Source organism: Engystomops pustulosus, chromosome 6 (assembly GCF_040894005.1).
Source record: "Engystomops pustulosus chromosome 6, aEngPut4.maternal, whole genome shotgun sequence".
NCBI lineage: Eukaryota > Metazoa > Chordata > Amphibia > Anura > Leptodactylidae > Engystomops > Engystomops pustulosus.
The window spans coordinates 99,868,382-99,894,065 of NC_092416.1; the positions used below are offsets into that span (position 1 = coordinate 99,868,382).

Genomic DNA, 25,684 nt, shown 5'->3' on the forward strand with positions numbered 1-25,684 from the left:
AGTGACCATCACAGCACAATGTCTGCCCCTCCTCCTCTCTCACTTCCTATTGGCTGCAGTGTGTCAGCTGATCCCTCAGTGTGGAGAGGAGCTGTGAGCCCGTGAAGTGATCTGTATAGCAGAGCAGCTGGCTGACTCCTTGTGCGCAGACTTGGCCAGATCAGCTGTAGCTCAGGACGGGACACAGCTACCACTAGGGGGCGCCAACAACCAGAACAGAAGGAGTTATCTCAGTAAGGCTGCATATTTTGTAATAAGTGTAAATGGTGAAAGTACTTGTCAGAATGCATTGGACCCAATTACAGCCATTTGCTATGGTGGCACAACCCCTTTTACTACCTCCGCCTTTATGGGCGGTAGAATTGAATGATCATCCAAGTGGACCAGTGTTTTTTAAAGGATGCATGTGTGTGAGATTGATATGCATACATTTTGCATGTTAGGGCAGGAATGGGATTTCCAATAACTGGTAATTGCAAGTTTCGTTGCCATCAACAGGTGTGCCACTAGCCATCTGTGGGATAGGGGGAAGTCGTTCAGACCAATAAAGAGCAAATCTAATTTTGGCTGTACTATGTCCATGTGTGTTGAGAGATTCGATTACATGACCATAGTGTGTGAAGCAAAGAGCCCCTTTGTCCACAACCTCTCCAACACTCCTGGGGCAAGGACGAGAAAATCAAGTGTAAACGTGTGGGGGTACAGTACCATCTGAGGGCTGTTTTAATGGCTGCCTCTTGGTGGTTTGTGGACCTGAATATCTGGTAAATGTCGGTGAAAGCCTGTTGCAATTCTATTGGTGAGATTAAGATATCTAGGTCTTTGCTCCATCTCTTTAAGGGCGTAGACCTTATTGTTAAGGAGGTTGTAAGTCAAGCCTATGGTTTTAGGCCTCTGACTAGCTCTATTGAGGATGTCCAAGATTTCGGAATTGGCTGTAGGGGCCCTATCAGGTAGGGTTTGTAGAAAGTTTTTGATTCTATCTACAGTCAGGAAATCAGAGATTGGTATATGGTATTTGGTTTTCAAATGATCTATAGTGATTCCAGGTCCTCTCTCTTTCCAGGTCCTAAGATGTGACCCCGGTATATGTAATTCGAAAAAATTGATAGGGACCTCGTGATTGGATAATAAGTAGTCTTTTTTAGTAGTAGAGGTCAACTTTTGCCATACTGCGTCTGAAGAGTGTATTGATTGCAAGAATGAGGATTGGAGGGGAAATTCCCCACAAAGCAGAAAGCATGCAGGTACGTAGAGTAATGAGTAATTGAGGCTTCCAATCTAACCCAAGATTTTTTAGTGTATGAGTTCCACCAATGGGTCATCTGGTGTATTATGCATGAGGAATAATAGTCTTCTAAGGAAGACCCAATCCCCCGGCCTTTCTATGTCTCATAAGAATTGACATGGAAGTTCTGGGTTTTCTTTCTTGCCAAACAAATTTGTTGAGTTGTTTTTTGACATGTAAAAAGAAAGACTTAAGGAGAGTGATGGTGAGTGTTCTGAGAAGAAAAAGATATTTAGGTAATACCATCATTTTATAAACTGCAACCCCTCCAAGCCAATTAATTAAGAATTGTGAATAGTCTGATAGCTCTTGGGCTATATTCGTCACCAGAGGGGGAAAGTTGTATTTATATAAAGCTGCTGTTGGGAGGAAGAGGTGGATCCCTAAATACGAAATATGGTCTTTTTGCCAATCTAAAGTGTACTTCTTTTATAAAGCTTTGATTTGGGGTAATAGCAAGAGGGGGAATTTTGGATTAAGAGTTATTGACTTTATAATAAGCCACTTGATAATAAGACATGATCTAGTGAAGATGCCGGTTGGCTGTTGATAAGTATTATATCGTTGGCAAATAGGGCGATTTTGTGAGAGACTGCATTAATTTTCGACTGCCTTTATTAGGGGATTGGATCTTATCGCCTCAACTAGAGGTTCAACAGAAAGATTGAAAAATATAGGGGATAGGGGGCATCCCTGATGGGTCCCGTTTGTTAGTGGGAAAGGTAGGGAGAGAGGGTCATTAATCAAGACTGAAGCATTAGGACACGAGTATAGGGCCTGGACTGCCAAGTATATAAATCCCGAGAATCCAAACTTCCGTAGGGCTGAGAAAACAAATGCCAGTAGACTCTGTTGAATGTCTTTTCGGCATCCACTGTCAGAAAAGTAGCGGGGATTTTATGGTCTTCGCAGTATTGCATCAGTGTAATAATTCTTCTAATGTTGTCGGGGCTTGCCTATTTTTTGTGAATCCAACTTCATCATCTTTTACTAGGTGGGGGATGACCTCCATGATTCTGGTGGTTAATATTTTTGTGTACAATTTAACATCACTATTGAGTGGGTGGGTTTCTCCCTTCTGGAGAAAGGGAGCCGATTCTGCCGCTTTGTTATATACTTTTAAGAGGTATCCCACCCAGTAGGTGGGAAAATCTTAGGAAGTATTCGTTAGAGTAGCCGTCCAGACAAGGGGACTTGTGATTTGGTAAGGTTTTTAATGCTTTGAGGATCTCAGGTAGGGTGATTGGCTGATTGAGATCCTGAAGTTGGGATGAGGAGAGGGAGGGTAACCTTAAGTTTTTAGGAAAGAGTCAATATCTGCCTGAGAAGGATTTGTTTTTACAACAGGATATAACGAAGGTGGAGTCTCTCCTCTCTCAATAATGTCGCTACTCTGGGGGATGGGTTGTTTTTATTTAGGGACTCTAGGTGGTGAATTTTTTGTGTGATGTCTGCAATTTGTTTCTCTCTTTCTCTCTTCACTCGCCCCCCAAGTCTGGAGATTTCGTCTCTCGCATATACTTTGTGGGCTGTCCATTGCGTCGCTATGTCAACGTCGTCAGTTGTGTTTAGTTTGAAATAGTTGGTGATAAAGGTCTCAATTTTTTGTGAATAAAGGTCATGAGCTACCAAGAAAGAGTTGAGTCGCCACACAGTCATTATGCTTAGGATGCTGGTCTGAAAGTGTAAGTGTTAAGGGAGCATGGTCTGACCATCCCATTGTTCCAATGCTGTCGGCTTCAATTCTACTTAATAATGGTTTCTCCACTAAGAAATAGTCTATTCTCGAGTACTTCTGATGTCCTGGTGAATAATAAGAGTAATCTCATCTGAATGTCGTGTTCTCCAGACATCGAATAGAGAGTGGGACAAAATTGCCAGACCTAGGTGAGGTGGAGAGTGGAGGGTAAAGATGATGTATCAATAGAGGGATCAGCGATGATGTTGAAGTCTCCACACATTAGGAGGGGGCCACGCTTTATCTTGGACGCTATTCTTACTACCTTTTGAAAAAAGTGGATTTGTCTTTTATTACGTCCATATTGTTGATTGTGCAAACAACGATTATGTATCTGATTTGTGGGTCCACAACTGTTTTGTGAATTGTTACCGCTAGGAGCTAGTGGAGGGTCACAAGCACTAGTGGAGGGCTACAAGAAAAGGTAGACTTTATGATATCCGGGAAGTCCTTGTGGTGTAGGGGAAGTGGCGAATTGTGAGACACATGGGTTTTGCACAGGATAAAACACCTTTGGGTTGTGGCCTCTCGCCAAAGTAATGAGTGCTTAAATGGGCTGTTGAGGCCTCTTACGTTGAGGGATAGGATTTTTCGGCCGATGTGTTAAGTGTCGATTATCTGTCCGTTATGTGGGAAGTCTAGATGCTAAATACTGGCCTTGGGAACTACCTGCTCCACCTGATCACTTTACAAATAATTAAGAAAACAGAAAAGCGGTTAATCACAGACAACAAAATAACAAGGTGAATACACTGGTTTTTTAGGTACACTTATAAGTACTCAAGAAGTAAGAGGGGTAGTGCGGCTATTACATAAACTTTTCTCAGCACAAAACTGCACTATAAAGGTAAAGAATGCTGAACCAGGTCCTGTGAATGGATATCTTCCACCTCATGCCCCTGAATTTGATGTTATTCTGCCTATTGCAGTCCTCAAAGTCCACCATTTTGGCTTGTAGTTGATGAACATTATCTTCTAGCTAGGTTGTTAAATGCTGAGGTGTATTCCGCCATTTTGGTCTCAATATGTACCTCTGATGATTGGAGCTCTGTTACTACAGTTTGAAAAGGAGACACCATTTGTAGCATGTCTTGTGTTAGAGAGGTTCTCAGCGTCTCCAGCATTTCCTTTAGCATATTTTCGGAGACCATTTTATCTGTGGTCTGAAATGCTTCAAATGTGTCTTTTGATGGGGGATCACTGGAGTCAAGTGTGGTACTCCCGCTTTGTAGGGCCTGGCTGGCGGTATGCATTTTCTGCCACTGTTTCGCCGGGTTAGACTTTGGCGAGTTGTCATTTTGGTGCACGCTGGGAGGCAACTGGTGAGGTCTGGAGGCTTTTGGGGCCTGTATCTTCACTTGCTGTTTAGAAGTATGGTTTGTTGCAGCCCCCATCTTGGGCCCTTTTGGTGACGAGTTATCTGACCACTTAGCAGGGAAATCAAAGGTAGGTGATGTTCCCTGGGATGTACTGGGAGAAGGTTGTGTGTCGTTCCGACCTTTTGTATGTTGTGCTGGAGCCTGCAGATACAGGAGTGGCATAGTTTTCTTCATGCGCGTGCTGTCGGGGCCATTACTGTTTGTGGGATGTGCCACAAAGAAACACTGGATGGACCCGTCCGGCTGATCTTCTGTGGCCCCCTTCTTGCCCATAAGCTCTACGGGTGTTCAAGACTCCTTTTTCAAAGGTAGGGTCTATGCGGCCATCTTCAACGGTGGTCAATCCACGCCCCTTTTGTCCTGTTTTTAACCCATGCCCCTAGAGCCATTAATTCTCCTCTTATATAAACCTTATGTGCTTCCCATGTGTATTTCTGGGGGAGGTCACCTAGAATAGGGTCTTTAAAGTAGTTTCTGGGTTTTTCTTTTATATCTAGTGTGTCTTTCTCTGCATCTAAAAGTGTTTAATTTAGCCTCCAGATATTGGAGTGCGTAAAGGTTACTTGTTTGGTTACCAATATACTCACTCCCCTGGCCACCTTTTTAAATGCACTGTGGTACACAAGTGAGAAAAAATTAAGAGGGAATCTAGGGACTTTGTCCTGCTTCAGATGAGTTTCTTGTAATATGCATATGTCTGCTTTTTCTCTTTTGAAAAGGGTAAAAAGCTAAGACCTCTTCTGAGGTGTGTTCAGACCTCTCACGTTAAAAGTGCACACTCTTATTTTAGCCATCATTTACATAAACTTGGGCATTCATGGTTCTTCCCTATGTAAATATGTGTCACTTTGACCAACCAGTGTATAACATCTAAAACAAACATATAGTGTTGCTGCAGAAACTGTCTGTAGCTTCACACCAGTATAAATTACAGAAATATTTGAGACTGCGGTCTCATGGGGTGTGGGAACCAGGGTTCTACTCCCACAAAATTAAAACTTTCCTGAGAGGCGTCCAGCACATGTTGGTGGGTACCTGATTGGGAATTACAACTCTTTCAACGTCTATAAAAAACTATTATGGAGACTAGAGATGAGCGAGTATACTCGTCCAAGCTTGATGCTCGTTCGTTCGAGTATTAGAGTACTCGAAATGGCTCATTGCTCGTACGAGTATCTCGCCGCCTCGAGATCGAGCATTTACTTAACGAAACACAGTGAAGAACAGTGAAAAATACAATTAAAACAGTTAACACAGTGAACACAGGATCATTTAAGTGAAGAACACATTGAAAGAACACAGTGAAGAACACATTGCAGATGTTCCGTACATCTGCTAACTTATCCGAAGACACACGTGCCGGTGGAGGAGCGGAGCGGGGGCTGAAGCGAAACGGAGCAGGCATCACGGAGCGGTGGCTGAAGTGGACCGGAGCGGGGGCTGGAGCGGGCATGGAGCAGTGGAGCGGGGGCTGGAGGGCTGAAGCAAAATGGAGCGGGCATCACGGAGCGGAGGCAGGATCAGGCATGCAGGAGTGGAGGCTGGAGTGGAGCGGGGGCTGGAGCGGGCATGGAGGAGCGGAGCGGGGGCTGGAGCGAAACAAAGCGGGCATCATGGAGCGGAGGCTGGATCAGGCATGCAGGAGTGGAGGCTGGATCAGGAGCGGAGCGGGGGCTGAAGTGGAGCAGAGCGGGGGCTGGAGTGGGCATGAAGGAGCGGAGCGGGGGCTGGAGCGAAACGGAGCGGGCATGGAGGAGAGGAGCGGGGGCTGAAGTGGAGGCTGGAGCGGGCTGGAGCAGGACCAACAGTCCGACCCTGATCACATCACAGCCCAGCCCAAGCACAGAAAGAACACAGTGAAGAACACATTGCAGATGTTCCGTACATCTGCTAACTTATCCGAAGACACGCGTGTGTTCTTCACTGTGTTCTTTCAATGTGTTCTTTCAGTGAAAACATCTGCAAACATCTGCAATGTGTTCTTCTTTAGTGTTCTTTCAATGTGTTCTTTAAGTGAAAAATGCTCGAGTCTCCCATTGACTTCAATGGGGTTCGTTATTCGATACGAGCACTCGAGCATCGGGAAAAGTTCAACCCGAGTAACGAGCACTCGAGCATTTTAGTGCTCGCTCATCTCTAATGGAGACCCATTTCTTGGGCCAACATAGGCAGACTTAAACATGTCCACTCCTGCTGAAAAACTGAAGTAACTATAAAGACAGGGCACCATGTCCTTCAGGTAGGCCGCTCAGTCTAACATTCTTCCGCCTACTGCAGTTATCCCGATCCTCTATGAGGAGCAGGGCCATGTTAAGGGCTTCTGACTGCTGATTAAAGTTATGTGCCATGGCTGCTCTGTGGTCTATGATGGCTGCTTGTATGTCCTCTAGCGCTTCCACCCTCTGACCGATGGCATGCATCTCTTTATGTATGGATCCTAGCTCTACCATAACTGCTGAGAATGCCTGTGCCAGAAGTTTTTTCAGCATGAGACAGGGTAGAGCGATGAGGTCTGATGCGGAGGCCTCCTCCATGGTGCCCTCTGCCTCTAAGTTGTCCTCTTGTTCCTCCTCTGCTGCTAACGTAGCAGTGTGTTGAGTTTTTTATGGAGGAATTTGAGCATGTCTCCTTATCCCTTTCTCCCTCAGGGGGTCTCCAGTCTTTCCTGTGCCTCATCTTTTAGTGATTTGCCCATGTTGGTGTAAGTCAGGGTCGCTATATGGCTCGTTTCAGAGTTGTAATGCGGGAGCTCCGAGCTAAGTGTCCGCCATGCAGCTCAGTTAGGCTCTGCCCTCCAAGGATGAGGATTTTGAAGTGCAATTGGAGATAATTTTGGATCATTTTAGGGCAAGGAATTAAGAAGAGGCCCTTTTAAAAAAGGAGTATAATGATATTTAAGAGGAACAAGAACAGAAACCAGCTATGAAGAAAGAGAAAAAAGTAGGGCAAAATAATCCACTATTTATTAGGAACTAAAGCAAAGGAGCTTTGAAATTAAAGAAATTTATTGAAAAAACGGGAACATCTTAAAAATTGATTCCATTTTGGGACCCAATCCAGAAGACCCCTCCCCCCCCAACAATAATTTTTTTTATAAAAGCAAAAAATAAAATGTTTCTTTTTCCATATAAAAAATGGAAACTGTGGTCAAGGCATTTTATATAGCATCTTTATAAAAAGAATACATAATGACACATTTTTATATTCAGTGGAATGTACTGGGAAACTAAAAAAACACAAAAGTGGTATAATTGAAAATGTATAGGCTTCTTATGAGCTTTATAACCCAAATAAGTTATGTCCTATAGAGGAGTACGGGTAGCTTCCCCCCAATCTAACTTATCACACCCTAAAAAGTAGGGGAACTTACAAAATATATTTTTTTATATATAAAAATCTCTTTATTTCATCAACAATAAAACATCTATTTAACAATTTATTTCAGCTTTAAAATGATCCCAAGATAGATTGAGGCTCAGGCAGCCCAGTTGTCGCGAGTCAAAGATACATTACATTGCATTGCAGTATCATATATTGGCATTCCCATCATTTAGATACATTTTTCTTTCCATTGAAAAAGGTTCAGTTTTAATTACCTTGCTACTGTGGCTGCCGTGCGCCCCTCGCCCCCTCTTATGAGCTTTGTTTTTACGTCTTATGAAAATATGAAAATTTGCCGACTGCAGCGCCAGCCATGCCCACTTCCTGGCTGCCCCCCCCCCCCCTTAAAGCCCCGGCATGGAGTTGGTGGAAAGGGGAAAAAGACCTGATAAAAACATCCTATTACCTTTATTATTTGCATCAGTGTGTTTAACAGTTTTCTCATGCTTTAAAGAACTTTTAAAAAGTAGTCATTTTTTTATTTTTAAAAATGTATGTATTTTATGGTCCTCCTAGGTTGTATAAAACACTCAGTTTTTAAACAATTGTAATGTTATTTATATAAAGTTATGTTTAAAATACATACCGTATTTTTCGGACTATAAGACGCTTCTTACTATAGGACGCACCCCAGATTTAGGCTTCCAAAAAAAGGAAAAATATATTTTAATTAAATCGCACTAAAGCACAGCGCACGGAGACATACATTTACACACTCAGCTCTGCATCATCTTTCCACATACACACTCAGCTCTGCATCATCCATCCACATACACACACAGCTCTGCATCATCCATCCACATACACACACAGCTCTGCATCATCCATCCACATACACACACAGCCCTGCATCATCCATCCACATACACACTCAGCTCACCTATACACACACTCACTCAGCTCACCTATACAAACACACAAAGCTCACCTATACACACACACAAAGCTCACCTATACACACACAAAGCCCACCTATACACACTCACTCAGCTCACCTATACACACTCACTCAGCTTACCTATACACACACACACAGCTCACCTATACACACACACACACACACATGCTTCCCATTCCTCTTCTTCTCACCCTGTCCCAGCGCAGCATGGCAGTATGAGACCTGCGGTGATGTAAGAAGTATGTGATCAGTCACATGATTCTGACATCACCGCAGGTCCTGTACCAGTAGGACATCGGGGAGAGGTGAGAGCAGTCCGGAGGCTCCTCTCTGGGAGATCGGGTGCAGCTATATATCAGGGCAGCACCCGATCTCCCTTACAGAGGTCAGGAGGGTCTGGCAGTGCTGGATCCTCCTGACCTTCGGTCTATAAGACGCAGGGACTTTTTAGCAAGATTTTTTCTTGCTAAAAAGTGCGTCTTATAGACCAGAAAATACTAAAAGAATATTTTTTGTTTTCATTAGGGTGCTTGTATCCTGAATGGTCTGATAACCCATGCAGTAAAACTTTTAGATTTCAGTTTATTGTATACATACTGGCTCCTGGCTGTTATGGCAACTTATCATCTCCCCAGTTACATTCTCAGGTAGAATGATCAGGCCCAATGTAGTGGTGCCTACGTGCCCCAATAACTTAAATGCCACAAAAAAGTGCCATGTATTTGGTACAGCCCCCAGATTTTGAGTTTATTGTTGCTGTTGTACGTACAAACATTTGTGTCTAATAACTTTTATCATTTTACTCATACATAGGTCAAAAACGAGGGGTGTGTGTAAAGATAAATCATTTCCCAGAAGACACAGATTATGATCATGACAGTGCTGAATATCTTCTACGTGAGTATTTTTTATGGCTCTTTTTTAAATAAATAGTCATGGTTCCTTAATTATGTAAAGACACAGAAGATTCCGGGCACCAATAGGTATAAATGGATTATTTTTAATCCAAGTAAATGGAAGTACAGATACAAAGTATATAGTATGCGTTATGACTCACCTAATTATGTAATTGTGTACAACTAAAACAAGAAGTTTACATACACCATGTAAAAGACAAATATGCATGTTTATCTCACTATCTGACATGTAATCAGAATAATCCTTTCCCGTTTTCGGTCAATTATGATTATAATTAGAAAATTATTTCTAATTGAATATTGAGAGAGAAAATTTTGAAGACATTTATTTTACTTTCTGCAAAGTCAAATATCAGGAGGAGAATTCTGGACTTGAACAAGTCTGGTTCATCCTTGGGTACAATTTTAGGATACCTAAAGGTGCCTTGTTCATTGTAAAAACAATTATACAAAAGTGCAAACATAATGGGAATGTCATACTGCTTTGAAAGTAGACATGTTCTGTGTCTCAGAGATGAACATGCTTTGGTCTGAAATGTGCATATCAACCAAAGCAAAAGACCTTGTGAAGATCCTGGCTGAAGTAGGTAAGTAGGTAACAGTGTGTCATTAACCACAGTGAAATCAACATGGGCTGAAAGGCCACTTTGCTAGGAAGAAGACATTACACCTAGGAAACACAGGAACAAATAACTTAATTGTATGTCATGTGGTCTGATTAAATAAAAATTAAACTTTTTGGCCATAATTACCATCATTATATTTGGAGGAAAAAGGGAGAATTGTGCAAGCCTGAGAACACCATCCCAACTCTGTAACACAGGGGAAAAGGGGGCGAGGCAGCATCATGTTGTGGGGTTGTTTTGCTGCAGAAGGAAATGGTGCATTTCACAAAATAGATGGCATCATGAGAAAAAAACATTTTATGGCAATACTGAAGCAACATCAGCCAGGAAGTTAAAGCTTGGCACAAATGGGTCTTGCAAATGGACAATGAACCGAAGCATGTTGCCAAACTGGTTACAAAGTGGCTTAAGGATAAAAAGTCAATGCATTGACAGTGGCCATCAAAAGCACTGATATCAGTCTTATTGAAAATTAATGGGCAAAGCTAAAAAGACAAAGCGACCAACAAGCATGGCTCAGTTACATCAGTTCTGTCAAAAGAAATGGGTCCAATAATTGTGAGAAACTTGTAGAAGGATAGCCAAAACAATTGACTCAAGTCATACAGTTTAAGGGAAACATTGCCAGATACTAATAAATTATATGTAAATTTTTAACTGCAGAAATAAAAAAAATCAACTAAGCTATAAGTCTGCTTAGCTGGTATCAAAAACATCAAAGTCATGCCATTCTTTTCTATGAACATTTCCACAGATTTTTCAAAGGGGCAGTTTTCATAGAGTAAAATGTTGATATAAAGTCAGATACTGTAAAAAAAATCTGTGTTTTAGGGACTGGGTCTTTTCAAATGGGTGATCTTGTGGAGAGTTTTCACTGTATTTATTTTAATTTCTGTACATACTGAGGAGATGTGTTAATTCTTTTTGGGATTTAGACCAGTGCAGAGTAAAATTAGACAGTTCTCCGCTATGCCAGATTAATTGTTGTGTCTGATCCTGGATGATTAATCTGGTCAGTATAAGAGTGGTGAGTGGTACTTTTTTTGGAACACATGCAAGGTCTACCTACCAGAGCCTGACCTTATGGTGTGGGGGCAGCTGGATTCCCCTGGTACCTGAGTGCAGGGCCGGCTCCAGGTTTTAGTGGGCCCCTGGGCGACAGAGCCTTAGTGGCAGGGCCGGCTCCAGGTTTCAGTGGGCCCCTGGGCGAAACAGCCTCAGTGGGCCCCTTAACAGTGAACTCATGTGACGGCATTAAAAACAGATAAACTTAAGACACCAAATATGAAACATTTTATTTATATGCATTGTAAAGAAGTAAACTTAGAAAAAGAACATTAGTGCAAAACATTTGTAAAAGTGCAATGTATCCAGGGACTTCCATGCATTGTAAACAGGTAAACTTTAAAAGAACATAAGTGCAAAACATTTGTAAAAGTGCAATGTACCCAAGGACTTCCATGCATTGTAAACAGGTAAACTTTAAAAGAACATTAGTGCAAAACATTTGTAAAAGTGCAATGTATCCAATGGAATAGGCCTTTTAAAAAGTTATTCTTCTTGTTTTTTCTGCTGCAAAACGGTGTATTACCTGATTAAAATCTACACATTGCGCTTCTTTCGACTCAATTGAAAGTATTGCCAAGGCATTTAACCTGTCTTGCGACATCTGGGACCTTAGGTAGTTTTTAATTAACTTTAGTTTGCTAAAGCTCCTTTCAGCTGATGCGACTGAAACTGGTATTGTTAACAACAGTCGCAATGCTAAAACAAGATTTGGAAATGCTGGAACGAGTGAGTGAGATACTATATACTGTAAAGTCTCCTGTGGGCCTAGATGATCAGGAAGCATCCTAGCCAGTGTCTTCAGCTCCTCTAGCATAGTCTCTCCATCAACCCCTGGATCCGAGAACCTTAAACAATGTTGCTGTAACACAGGCAAATCAATGGCTGCTTCCTTGAGGTCATTGAGAAATCCAAACTTGGCAGTGAATTTTTGCAAAAAAACAAATCTTGTTCTTATTTCCTCAAGGACAGTGTTCAATAGAGGCTTGAAAAAGGTTTCTTCAAATTCTGTCCTTGGATTTGAAAATGACGATCCACTTGCTTGCTGGCATGCTGGCTCTTGGCAATCTTTTTCATTGCACTGTTGTGTTTTCTTTCTAACTCTGTGTGTTGGGTACTCTGTTGGTATATCCAGCTTCTCACAAATACCTGCAGCTTTACACTCAGCTTCTTTAAAACCCGACAGCAAGTATTCGTTAAAAGCAGTAGTAACAGACTCAACAAGCGGAATAACATGAGAAAGGTTCATTGATTGTGCTTGGACAGCAAGGCTAATATGGTTTACCTGTAGCAGAATGTGATACCATATACACAACGAGACAACAAATGGAAATTTGCAAATGGAATCTAAGATAATCTTTGCCTCGCTGAATGTGTCACTAGAAAATTTGTTACCATGAGTGAATACTTCCAAGGCTTCAACTAGTTGGGGAAACTGTAATAAAATGGCTTTCACAGCTTCAAGACGAGCACACCAACGTGTCTGAGACAAAGCCTTCAGTGTTAGATGGGACAAATGTTCAGAGGCCACTTCCCACCTTTTAGTTGCTCCTGAGAAAAATGTATAAATCCGATTCAGAACGTCATAAAAGTGCCTGGCTTGGCTGGAGCTCTCTGCAGCATGAACTATAACAAGGTTCCAATTATGTGGAGAACATGGCACAAAGAAAGCATAGGGATTTTTTTCTAAAATAATGGCCTGCACTCCCTTGTATTGTCCCCTCATATTAGCACCATTGTCGTAGCACTGACCTCTTATGTCTGAAACGCATAGGCCAAGTTTGGTCAGTCTTTCCAAGACAACACTAGCAAGATTTATACCAGTTGTTTCTGTGACGTGTAGAAATTCCAAAAAGCTTTCCTTAACCTCCACTGTTTTGGCAACATTGTCAACGTCCACATATCTCAGCACAAGTGATAACTGCTCTTGTTTGGAGATGTCTGGTGTGCAGTCCACTATTATGCTAAAAAATTTAGCTTGCTTAATTTTTTTTAACTATAATTTCAATGACCTCATCTGCAATCAAACGAAGAAAATTATTTTGCATATCTTTACTAAGATAATGCACGTTGGTTTTCTCTTTAGCACGCTGCATGTGCTCCTTCAGATCCAAATCAAATTCAGAGATCATCTCCAATAATTGCAAAAAAATACCATTATGATCAGTAAATACTGTATCTGATGATCCTCTGAATGGTAGATTATTTTTTGCCATCCATCTAATAACCTTCAATAACCGCAGCAACACCTCACGCCACCGTTGTTCTTCCAAATGGAGTTGTTGGCGCAAATCTCTGTCAATAGTTCTTTCAGAACATATGTTTTCCTCCAATTCCTTCCATTTGGCATAATTTAACATGTGGCTGCAGGAAGTTTCATGGGAATGCAAGGATCCCTTACCACCGACATGCTTCCAATCTCTAAATCCCCCTGGGCTTGAGAAAATGGATTTTGAGTCATTATCAAAAAGCTTGCAACAAAAACAATATAACGAACCTCCGAGCACTGAGTAAATCAGCCAATCCCGTGCAACTTTTTCTCCTGTACCAATCAATCGGTAATAATGGGCAGAAGAGAATCGTCTCTTTGTACCATCTTGAAATTCTGAAAGAGGGAAATCTTCCAGCTTTACTTGTTTAGGACCCCTTTGAATGGCTTGACATCTCAGTGCATCAGTGATTATATCAGGCCATTCTGCTGGATCATCACTAAGCTCTGGCTGCGGTCCAGAATGACAAAGTAAGACTGGCTGTTGTGGAGCATCTACAGCCAGTTCAACAACATTCTCACTGCTGGAACATCCTTCTTGAGATGCACTGATACTTGGTTCAGTATTAAATACAGTGGAAGTTGAAGACTCTTCATTCTCTTTCTGTGTGCTCTTCCTGAAGAAGCGCTCAATGGAAGGTAGTTTCTTAATTTCCTCTTCCAATATCTGCTTCTCTTTTCTTTTCTGGCTTCCAGACTTGTATCTTTTGGAAGGAGGTGCATGTTGATCTGTCGGTTCTTGTGCCTGATCACTGTTATGCATACTGGCCTATGAATAAGCATAAAAATGGCCCCTTTTCTTTATCAACACAATAATTTACTTTCTTGGTTTCTTCCAAAGCTGAATTAATTACATTCAGCACCCATGGAAAATTTACATACAGCCCACAAGGAAAAACTATATACAGCCCCAAGGGATTAACTACAGGACCCATGGATAAATTATTTATAGGCTAATATAGCCCTTCAAATTAATATGTTGAACTGAGGCCTCCATGATTAATTAGGCCCATGCTGTAGCCTCTATCTATTACCGGGTCCAGGCTGCAGCCTATATTAATTATTGGGCCCAGGCTGTAGCCTATATTAATTATTGGGCCCAGGCTGTAGCCTATATTAATTATTGGGCCCAGGCTGCAGCCTATATTAATTATTGGGCCCAGGCTGTAGCCTATATTAATTATTGGGCCCAGGCTGCAGCCTATATTAATTATTAGGCCCAGGCTGCGGTGCAGCCTATATTAATTATTAGGCCCAGCCATGCCCACAGCGCCCAGGCTGCAGCCTATATTAATTATTGGGCCCAGGCTGTAGCCTATATTAATTATTGGGCCCAGGCTGTAGCCTATATTAATTATTGGGCCCAGGCTGCAGCCTATATTAATTATTGGGCCCAGGCTGCAGCCTATATTAATTATTGGGCCCAGGCTGCAGCCTATATTAATTATTGGGCCCAGGCTGCGGTGCAGCCTATATTAATTATTAGGCCCAGCCATGCCCACAGCGCCCAGGCTGCAGCCTATATTAATTATTGGGCCCAGGCTGTAGCCTATATTAATTATTGGGCCCAGGCTGTAGCCTATATTAATTATTGGGCCCAGGCTGCAGCCTATATTAATTATTGGGCCCAGGCTGCAGCCTATATTAATTATTAGGCCCAGGCTGCGGTGCAGCCTATATTAATTATTAGGCCCAGCCATGCCCACAGCGCCAAGGCTGCAGCCTATATTAATTATTGGGCCCAGGCTGTAGCCTATATTAATTATTGGGCCCAGGCTGCAGCCTATATTAATTATTGGGCCCAGGCTGCAGCCTATATTAATTATTAGGCCCAGCCATGCCCACAGCGCCAAGGCTGCAGCCTATATTAATTATTGGGCCCAGGCTGTAGCCTATATTAATTATTGGGCCCAGGCTGCAGCCTATATTAATTATTGGGCCCAGGCTGCAGCCTATATTAATTATTGGGCCCAGGCTGCAGCCTATATTAATTATTGGGCCCAGGCTGCAGCCTATATTAATTATTGGGCCCAGGCTGTAGCCTATATTAATTATTGGGCCCAGGCTGCAGCCTATATTAATTATTGGGCCCAGGCTGCAGCCTATATTAATTATTGGGCCCAGGCTGCAGCCTATATTAATTATTGGGCCCAGGCTGCAGCCTATATTAATTATTGGGCCCAGGCTGCAGCCTATATTAATTATTGGGCCCAGGCTGCAGCCTATATTAATTATTGGGCCCAGGCTGCAGCCTATATTAATTATTGGGCCCAGGCTGCAGCCTATATTAATTATTGGGCCCAGGCTGCAGCCTATTTTAATTATTGGGCCCAGGCTGCAGCCTATATTAATTATTGGGCCCAGGCTGCAGCCTATATTAATTATTAGGCCCAGGCTGCGGTGAAGGCGAAGCCTACATTAATTATTAGGCCCAGCCATGCCCACAGTGCCTAGGGCCCAGGCTGCAGCCTCTATAAAAAAAATTCTAATGGCCTGGCTGCAGCCGATATTAATGATTAAGCCCAGGCAGGCTGCAGTGCAGACCCAGTCTATATTAATTTTTAGGCCCAGCCCCAGCCATGCCCACAGCCAGTGCCCAGGCAGCCAGGCTGCAGCCTCTATAAATCATCACGGCCTGGCTGCAGCCTATATTAATTAATATGAAGCTGGCCCGGGCCCCCACGGTTTAATTAAATAAAATAAACTGGGAACTTACCTCCAGGATGCAGGTACTCCGTCTCCACTCGGCTCCAGCGATGATCCGTCCGCTCCACTCTTCAGTCTCCTGACTCATTCTGTCCTGATCACTGTCACTGTGTCTGACTTCAGCGCAGCGTCCGTCAGGGACGCATGCGCAGTGAAGTCATCGCGCGGCTCAGGCACGTCTATGCGGTGCCTCTGTGCTGATGTCTCCTGGCAGGAGACTCCTGTGTGACGCCGCCCCCCGTCAAGCCCGGCGGCACAGTAGGTAACCTCGCCGGCGCCGCACTGCCGCAGGATGCCATCGCGGCACCGCTGATGGCATTTAAAAAAAATGTTTTTTTTCATACTCTCCCGGTGGGCCCCTGGGGAGCTCCGGGGCCCCGGCACTTGCCCGGGTCAGCCGGGTGCTGACGCCGGGCCTGCTTAGTGGGCCCCTCCGTGGGCCGCCCTCCAGTGGCCACACTGCCCCCCCCTCCCCTGCGGACACACTGACTGCCCCCCTTCCACCTGCGGACACACTGACCCCCTCCCCCCCCTGCGGACATGCTGAACCCCCTCTCCCCCTGCGGACACACTGACCCCCACCTCCGGACACACTGAACCCCCCCTGCTGACACAATGACCCCCTCCCTCCCCCCTCTCCCTGATGACACACTGACCCCCCCTCTCCCTGATGACATACTGACCCCCTCCCTCCACCCTCTCCCTGATGACACACTGACCCCCTCCCTCCCCCCTCTCCCTGATGACACACTGACCCCCCCCTCTTCCTGATGACACACTGACCCCCCCCCCTGATGACACAATGACCCCCACACTCCCTCCCCCCTCTCCCTGATGACACAATGACCCCCTCCCTCCCCCCCTCCGGGAAAGAAAAAAAGAATTTACCTTTCCTGGTTCCCCCGGAGCAGCGCCTGCAGCTGTCTTCGGCCCGGGCCTCCCGTACGCGCCGGCTCTAAAGCCGGCACACGTGATCCGATGACGTCATCATGTGCGCCGGCTTCAGAGCCGTCGCATACCCTGCGGAGCGCCGCATCGTAGGAACCGGGACAGGTGAGTTGTAGATTCTGCCTCTATGCTGCGCTCCCGACCAGCGCAGAATAGAGGCAGAAATGTGATCCATCCCGATGGTGATCAATTGTACCAGTGTCTTATAGCGACACTGGTACAATTGATCCGGGGGCCCGAGTGGGCCCCTCCAGTACCCCAGGGCCCCGGCAATTGCCCGGGTTGGCCGGGTGCTGGCGCCGGGCCTGCCTGAGTGGCTGGCTGATGCACGGCCTAGCACTCAACGGATCATATATAGCTTGGTGTAGGTGAACAGGCCTCTTCCACACCAGGCAGTTCCAGCAAGGGATGCAAGAAAAGGAGGAGGTCACAATAAGATGGAGTGTTCCTCCAGGGGCACTGCCGTTGTATGTAGGATTATAGGATCCCCGGCTAGATGATCGAGGGGAGGCCCATGATGTTAGACTGAGGATATGAACAATAAACTCACAGTCTCTTTATTCCAAGACTCTAACACAGCATTGGTTAACAGGCTGAGGTAAAATGGTCCGATCTGCCAGGTCCAAGGTAGCTTTTGGTTGGATGCAGTATGGTAGTAGCTCACAGCCCAGATCCAGTAACTGAGAGCCAGAGAAGTTGTGGGTTGCAAACCTAGAAAAGGGTAAGCCCTCTGTGGGGAGATAGCAGCTCTTGAAGGCCTAGTCTGTGAGAACTCTGAGAATTCTCTGGAACTTCAGCCAGAGGGAGTATTAATAAACTTCCACTCTGGGAGGGGTTCCAGGCATTCAACCAATAGCATACCTAAGTTCAGTTTAGGAGTAACAATGTGTAAAATTGATTACAGTTGGCTAACACTTCATCAATTCTAATCCAGGCAGATAGAGAATACAGCTGCAATACCAAATATAAACAGTAGATGGCAAATATAGGGGACTTAACCTGAGACTCCATGAACTGACTAGGGGTTTAGGTTCGTAATACCCTACTGAGTGGGTCATTACACATAGACTATATTCTTTCCAGTCATGCCACCTAGTTAGCAAGGACATGCCTGTTTTCCGTGTGAGATTGTACAAAATTGCCTAAAAATGGTATAAAACCATCAGTTAATGTGGTGCAGATCATATCAGGTACAAATTATTCAAGTTTTCTGGCGTGGACGGATTGATACATTGTGGTAAAAAATAATAGCACATAATTACCTATCACTTCTTTATTACAAAAAATAAAGTAAGGCTTGGTTCACATCACTTTTTTGCATACACTAATCGTATACATAGGGAAAGCATCCAATGTACACGCTTAGTGTGTACATTAACAAATAGTGGCATACAGAGGCATAGTTGTTGAAGGATGAACAGATATAGCTTCCTACCTCCTCCTGAGCGACGTACATGCTCAGCGGCAGCAGTGGATGGCTATCAAGAGTGGGTGCAGTGTATTGCATCTCTCGTCACAGCAACTCTGAGCGATGTAAGGAAGGAGGACCTAGTGATGTCACTGTCCACATTAGGACAGTGACATCAATGGGGGAACACCCTGTTCATCGGCAGCAGCCAATCGTTGGCTGCTACTGATGTACACACCTTCCCCCACATTCAGGTGAGAGAGGGGGTCCCCGGGCAAAGTATCCCACTGTATAAGCTTATTGGAACCCACCTGACATATCTTTACAACGTATGGCAAATAACAAGGTGTGAAACTAGCCTAATTCTAAAAAAAAATTTGGGAAAAAATAGGTCGACTTATATTTCGCACTTTTCAGAATAGCCCTTCATTCTGCTTTATTTGAGATATTAATCACCAAGGGATCTGAAAAGTGCTGAAAGATGGATATGAATAAAACAAAGGGCTCTATATTAAAGTGACTAAATCAGAAAACAGTTTTCAGCACCCTAGTGGGATCTGATCCTTTATGCAATATCAAGTGTCTGAAAGTCAGAATATTTCCAGTTGCCCATGGCAACCAATCACAGCTCAGCTTTCATTTTACCAGTGCTCATGAATATTTTAAAGGGGAGCTGTGACCATTTAAATGACATGGTTGCATTCAATGTAAAAGGTTGTGTGCAGCAGACACACACCTTGTATGGTTGGTGCTCAGTTCTTGAGACATTTCCATCCATTCATCCTTTAATAAATGATAGAGCTGCAAAACTTGACTTTATCAGGCAAGACTAGACTTTATCTTTTTCATCACGCCAAAACACTACCTTTAAAATCACATCTCAGCAGAGACATATTTACAGATCTCAGTGTCCTAGGCACTACGCCTAATCAAATCCCTTTAATTGCTCATTTATACATGAAAATTATCATGATTTGCTACTTAATTAATTTTTCTGCCGGGTGTACTACGTTTCCTATAGACTTTGACTCCCTTAGGTCCGTTTCATTATACAGTACCTCCCCCCCCCCCCCATGTTGCAACTTCAATAGTCTTACAACATCTAAATACTATAGAGGTCATTTCTTTTCTCTTATATTTGCAATATTTAAAAATACAGATGTATGTGGGTGTGTAAAAAAAATTATACATTGTAGAGCACAATAGATCTCAGTCAGATCCTGAAGGGACTGTAGGACTGCTGGGGCAGCCCCGAGGCACTCGGCAGACCTCGGGGCTGCCCAGAAGAGGCTTGGATCCCCCGGTAAGCGGCACAGGGGGTCCGATCCTTAGTGGAAACACCCTTACACACAGCAGTCATGCTTGATCGTGGCGTGTAAGAGTTAAACACTTGCAATCGCTGTGTCTGCTGTAATTGGAGTGTGGGAGGAAACCGGAGGACCCAAAGGAAACCCACACTAACAAAGAAAGAACATACAAACTCTTTGCAGATGCTGACCTGGATGGGGCTTGAACCCAGGATCTCAGCTATCTTGTCCATTAGGCCCGGATCACCATTTCTCCTCTTTTGCCATATGGTGTTTACCACACAGACATCTTATGTTCTCCATTGTTCCTACATCTTGGTCCCCTAACAATGTTATCCTGTTGCTAAGCCTAACACTTTCCTCAAATACTGTAATACGGTTACACAGCAAATCCACAATTTATAATGCCTGAAATTGTGGCAATGTACCTGATATTTTCCAGATTTTGCCCCCTTCTAACCCCAAATCACCCCCTAAGAATATATGTACTTCAAACTCTGATTTAAACATACTACAATGTCCCCTATGTGGCCCCCACAATTTCTGCCCCTCCACAATACATAGGCTCCATACTGTACATAACAACCTCCTCATAGTGACAACTAATATTGTTCCCTGTACAAGGAAAAACATTTAATAATTGCACTTTATATCTGTGGCCTCTGCTAATGCCCCTTTAATGTGACCCTACCCTAAAATATGCCCCCTCAATGCCCCTAGACTTTTGGCCCCTTCCTAATCATGTGCAGAGACAGAAGCCACCTAATAATACCCACACTAAAAAAAACCTACCACATGAAATAAGTCTCTCTGGCAAGGGTTGACCCCACAACCCCCAGGAATGTCGCCCCCTAAACAAAATAGAATATTCACCCCTCTGCCTTTATGCGTCTCCTCTTCCTGCCTAGATCTTTTGGCCTAGCAACGCCCCTACATTATGTGTCTACTACATTAACAATACTAATCTTTACATATTTCCCTCTAATTTAAATTATAATCTTCATACAGTTACCCATTAAAAAATAACTTCAACCTACCTTATTTAATACATTTATACAGTGAGTACAGAATAAACTACATACAGCTCTCCCTAAACTAAATATATCTTTTTTAAAATTAACTCCAAATATCATATATTATACACAGTGCCCACTAAATTTAGCGGTATATTATTTTAGAAAGTTTTCCACTTCCAAATGTAGTGTTTATAGCAATCTCATACCCAATAATTTATAATATACAGACCCCCAATTTCTTGTATTCCCCCTGAATTATGTTTTACATATCTACCACCAATATATAGAAGGGGAGTTCAGAGCTGTGAATAATAATATAATTCCAAGGAAAGATGCAGTGTGTAATGATAAGTCAGGGGAATTGCATATTTTATAATTAACAGCAGTGATGTAAACATTAATATATGTACACATCCGGCTTGGTGATATTTATTGTAAAACATCTACCTATTATAAAGCATACTTATAATGTACATATAATTTACAAAACCCATAGTAAACGCAATGTTAACACGTCCGTTAATGTGGCGTTTATATTGCTTTTTGTAAACTTAAATGTTAACAGTAGTGAAATAAGGCAAATCACCTATGCTCAGTTGTTGTAATTGGTTTCAAAATGCATTTCAAATGCACTTAAACCGCTACATGTGACCTAACCCTTCAATATAACTAATACATTTAAAAAAAGATGTAAATGCAAAAATTTCTGAATTTTGACAAAAGAGGTTACTGTGCAAAATTTTAAACAGTTAAAGCATGTAAAATAATCCCAATTTTCATGTTAAAATAGGGTCCTTGAAAAGAAAACTTCCTTTGCACCTGCCCTGGACCAGGTGCTGATTTGCGCCCAAAAAAGTAGCAAAAATGGCGTTAAAAAGTGAAACCTAAGTGAAAAGTCGCACAGAACATCTGGGAGTTAATGGTTGCAAAAATGGTGGAAAAATGGCGCTAAAATTAGACAATTTGCCTAGCTGAAATAATGATACATGTCCCCCCAACGTGACTCCTTTATCACGTGGAAAGAGACTGCATCCTGGGAAAAGGGTTAACTACCCAAGGCTGACCACCTGTAGTGCACCAATTGTGACAATTCCCTCCTGTAAATTGTAAATATTAATTAATATTAGAGATAGCAGCCCTACTAATTAATATTGGAGACAACAGCCCCCATATTTAATAACGAAGATGAAAGCCACCTGTACTTAACAACCCCCATCATTAATATTAGAGACATCTGTCAAACCAACATTAGGGACAGCGACCTTTCTGATGTAATAGCAGACTGCTCCCAAAAGTTTTACTGGAAATGGCGCTACCATTGACCCCTCTTCTCTTTACAAGGCAGTGTTACATGCTATATATGGCAACACATGCACTGCTTCTTTAGCAACAATTTATGTCTTTGTAAGGAAGATGAACCTTGGGAGTCATTGGACCTTGAAACAGGGAAATGATCTTAAGCATATGTCAAAGTCCACCAGAACTTGATTCAGAAGAAGTCCTGGTAGATTCTGGAGATGCAAAGGTTATTATTTATTATTTACTACATTAGTTGTGTGGAGCCATGTAAAATACACTTGTTTGATTGTTTTTTTTTAAATCTTTTTAAACCACTAGTATGCAGAATGAGATAAAATCATTTGATGTTTTACTGCACACTTTATAAGTGAAACACTTTCAAATAGAGTTGACATATACTGTAATTACAGTAAAAATGTTGAAAATCCAATTGTCACTGGGACAAAACAAAATTTGGTCTGGAGCTACAAACCCAAGGAACCTATCTTGTATGTAAACTGGGCACTGCCTGTACTGGGAAGCAGGAAAAAAATCCAAATGCAGTGAAATTGGTGATAAAATGCATTTGTGACGTTTTCTTGTAAGCTTCAATTTTACGGCTTTCACTGTCAGGAATGACGGGGATACCAAAAAAAAAAAAAAAATTATATATATATATATCAAAGTGAAGAGGCAGCACTCCAAGTAGTGTTGAAAGGGGGTGAACCTTTATTCCATGAACCGCAACGTTTCGGTGTGAGTTTACACCTTTCTCAAGCATAACATGTGTGTCAGGTATCCAATTATTTAAAGACCAAACCATTCACTGATTGGTCAGTGATAAAGTGAACAAATACATGATAGAACGAGAAAAAAATACATTGCAATACTTCGTAATGTCGTTCCTGTGAAGATCATAAAGTGTCTAGGTACATTGTGCAATGAAATTTGCAGTGACAACAATATAAAGTGACATAGTGCTTTCTTTGTAAAACAGGATCCACCCATCGGCTTCAGGACCCAATCCACGTCTCCAAACATTCGTTCATGAATTAAGTTTGTTTACCCGAGGCCATCTAGAGGCGTACGCTGTCATTACATGTTGAGCCGAAAACAACTGGTTCACATTCCGCAGAACCGGAAGTGACCTCACGGAGCGAGGCGGCCTTGACTGCGCAGGCGTATTAGATGTATCTCATGAGCGGTGGCCATCTTAAGGTCAGGCTGCCCTGTTCCCACGGTACAAGCAATCGGAGCAAAGAGGTAAGTATCACAATACTAATGTCGCCGGCGTGTGCTATATGGTGGGCAACTGTGTGGAACCCGTGCAGAACAGGAATCACAATATGCCTGGTACTACCCGCTTGGTGCAACATCCGTCAAGTGACAGGCATGCAGCTCCCGGGGTATATTGTACCTACCACCAAGAAACACGTGATCGCCAGAAAGGGATAATAATCCCACCTCACAAAGTTCCATATACAAGACCGGGGACTTTACAGGGAACTGATCAATGAAAAATTGGGTTTTTTTTGTTTACAAAAATATTTACAACAATTGTTTACAAAAAAGGAGACGTGTGAAGTGGATGGTCCATCCGATGGGGGTCATTAAAGAGCATATTATGATCTGTAGAGATAGAAAAAACCAAAATTAATTGGATATAACAGGGTTTCTCCTTAAATAACTACATATGATAAAGAAACAGGTGGTTATACATAGATGTCAGGGATATACAATTCATGTACAGAGAAAAATGAAAATTTATCAGAAGTATAAAGTCATTAAATTGGTGCACAAGAATAACGCTATATTGTGGACTGAGTGGTAAACCACAATAAGATTAAAAAGTTCAAAAAATTTGCAGAGAGAGGTTACCCTAAAAAAATCCTAGATAAAAATATATCATTAGCTGACAGCTATGATAGAAAGAGCTTGCTTAGACCAAAAGAAAGAACAGTGAGCCTGAACAGAATCCCATTTATTTCTTCTTTCTCTGATAAGAGTGACCGGATATCCTCTATCATAAAAAAACATTGGAACATGGAGAGAACCGACTGGAGTCCCTGAATTTCGCAACCCCCCCTTTTTTTCTTATAAAAAAGCTTCAAACATTGGAGACCGTATTGTAAAATCTGATGTAGGACCTTTAGGGACCCTCATACAGAGGGGCCTAACAGGGAACACCCGTACCAGCAGTTTCCCCTGCAGATCCTGCATAAATTGCACATCAATGCACAAGAGCGAGACATTCATGCATGAGGGTAAAACATGTAAAATTCGGCACTACCTTACGTGTAATAGTGACTTTGTGATTCATATGCTTTCTTGCCCATGTGGACTCAAGTACATTGGGGAGACGACCAATGAATTTAAGATGAGATTTACACACCACAAATATACAATACGCAAGAAGAGACGCGACTTACCTGTCAGCCGACATTTTTTTGACAAGGGACACAATGAATCCCAGTTATGTTTTGTACTTATTGATCACATCCCTCCCCTGAGAAGAGGGGGTGATAGGGCATCATTATTGAGAAAACGGGAGTTACAGTGGATTCACCATCTAAATACATTACACCCGCATGGGTTAACCCCTTAACGCTGAAGCCACTTTTCACCTTCCTGACACGGCCCATTTTTTCAAATCTGCCCTGTGTCATTATAACTTCGGAACGCTGGTTATAACTTCGGAACGCTTTAACATATCCAAGTGATTTTAAAATTGTTTTCTCGTGACACATCGTACTTCAGGTTATTTGAAAAATTTTGGTGGTATGTTTTGCATTTATTTATGAGAAAATCAGATATTTGGTGAAAATTTGGAAAAATTTTTGATTTTTGAACTTCAAAATACTTTTTCCATACATAGTCATAACCGCAAAAAAACGTAATAACTAACATTCACTAAATGTCTAATTTATGTGGACATGGTTTTTTATGCATACTCTTATTTTTGTAGGATGTTATGGGCCTTTGAACATTAGGTGTGATTTTTCACATTTTCATAAAAAACGCAAAATCCTGCTATTGAGGGACCTGCTCAGGTTTCAAATCACTTTGAGAGACCTAAATAAAAGTAAACCCCATAAATTGCCCCAACTACGCCCCTCAACGTACGTGAAACAACTTTTATGAAGTTTGTTAACCCTTTAATTGTTTTACAGGGGTTAAAACAAAATCGGATGCAATTTTGAAAGTAAAATTTTTTTGGCTAAATTAATATGTTTTTCAAAAAATGTACAAATTCTCAGTGGATAAAATACCAAAACGCTCCACAAAATTTGATACCCAATCTCTTCCGTGTATAATAATACCCCATATGTGGTGGTAACCTGCTGTATGGGCACACGCCAGGGCATCGAAGGGAGCTGCGCCATTCAGAGCAGATTATGCATTGTCAATTTTTTTGGCTATACAATCTTTATTTTTTTGGCAATTTGGACATATAAGGGCT

The 25,684-nt window shown here is 42.5% G+C and overlaps 1 protein-coding gene across 2 annotated transcripts in view; it reads left to right on the forward strand.

Moving 5' to 3' along the window:
• Positions 1-25,684, forward strand: part of CACNG8 (calcium voltage-gated channel auxiliary subunit gamma 8) — a 174,896-nt gene that overhangs the window by 88,277 nt on the left and 60,935 nt on the right. For both annotated transcript variants that reach the window (XM_072110477.1, XM_072110475.1), the window contains one exon: positions 9,498-9,581. In XM_072110477.1, the coding sequence (XP_071966578.1) occupies positions 9,498-9,581 (84 nt within the window). The remainder of the gene's footprint in view (positions 1-9,497; positions 9,582-25,684) is intronic.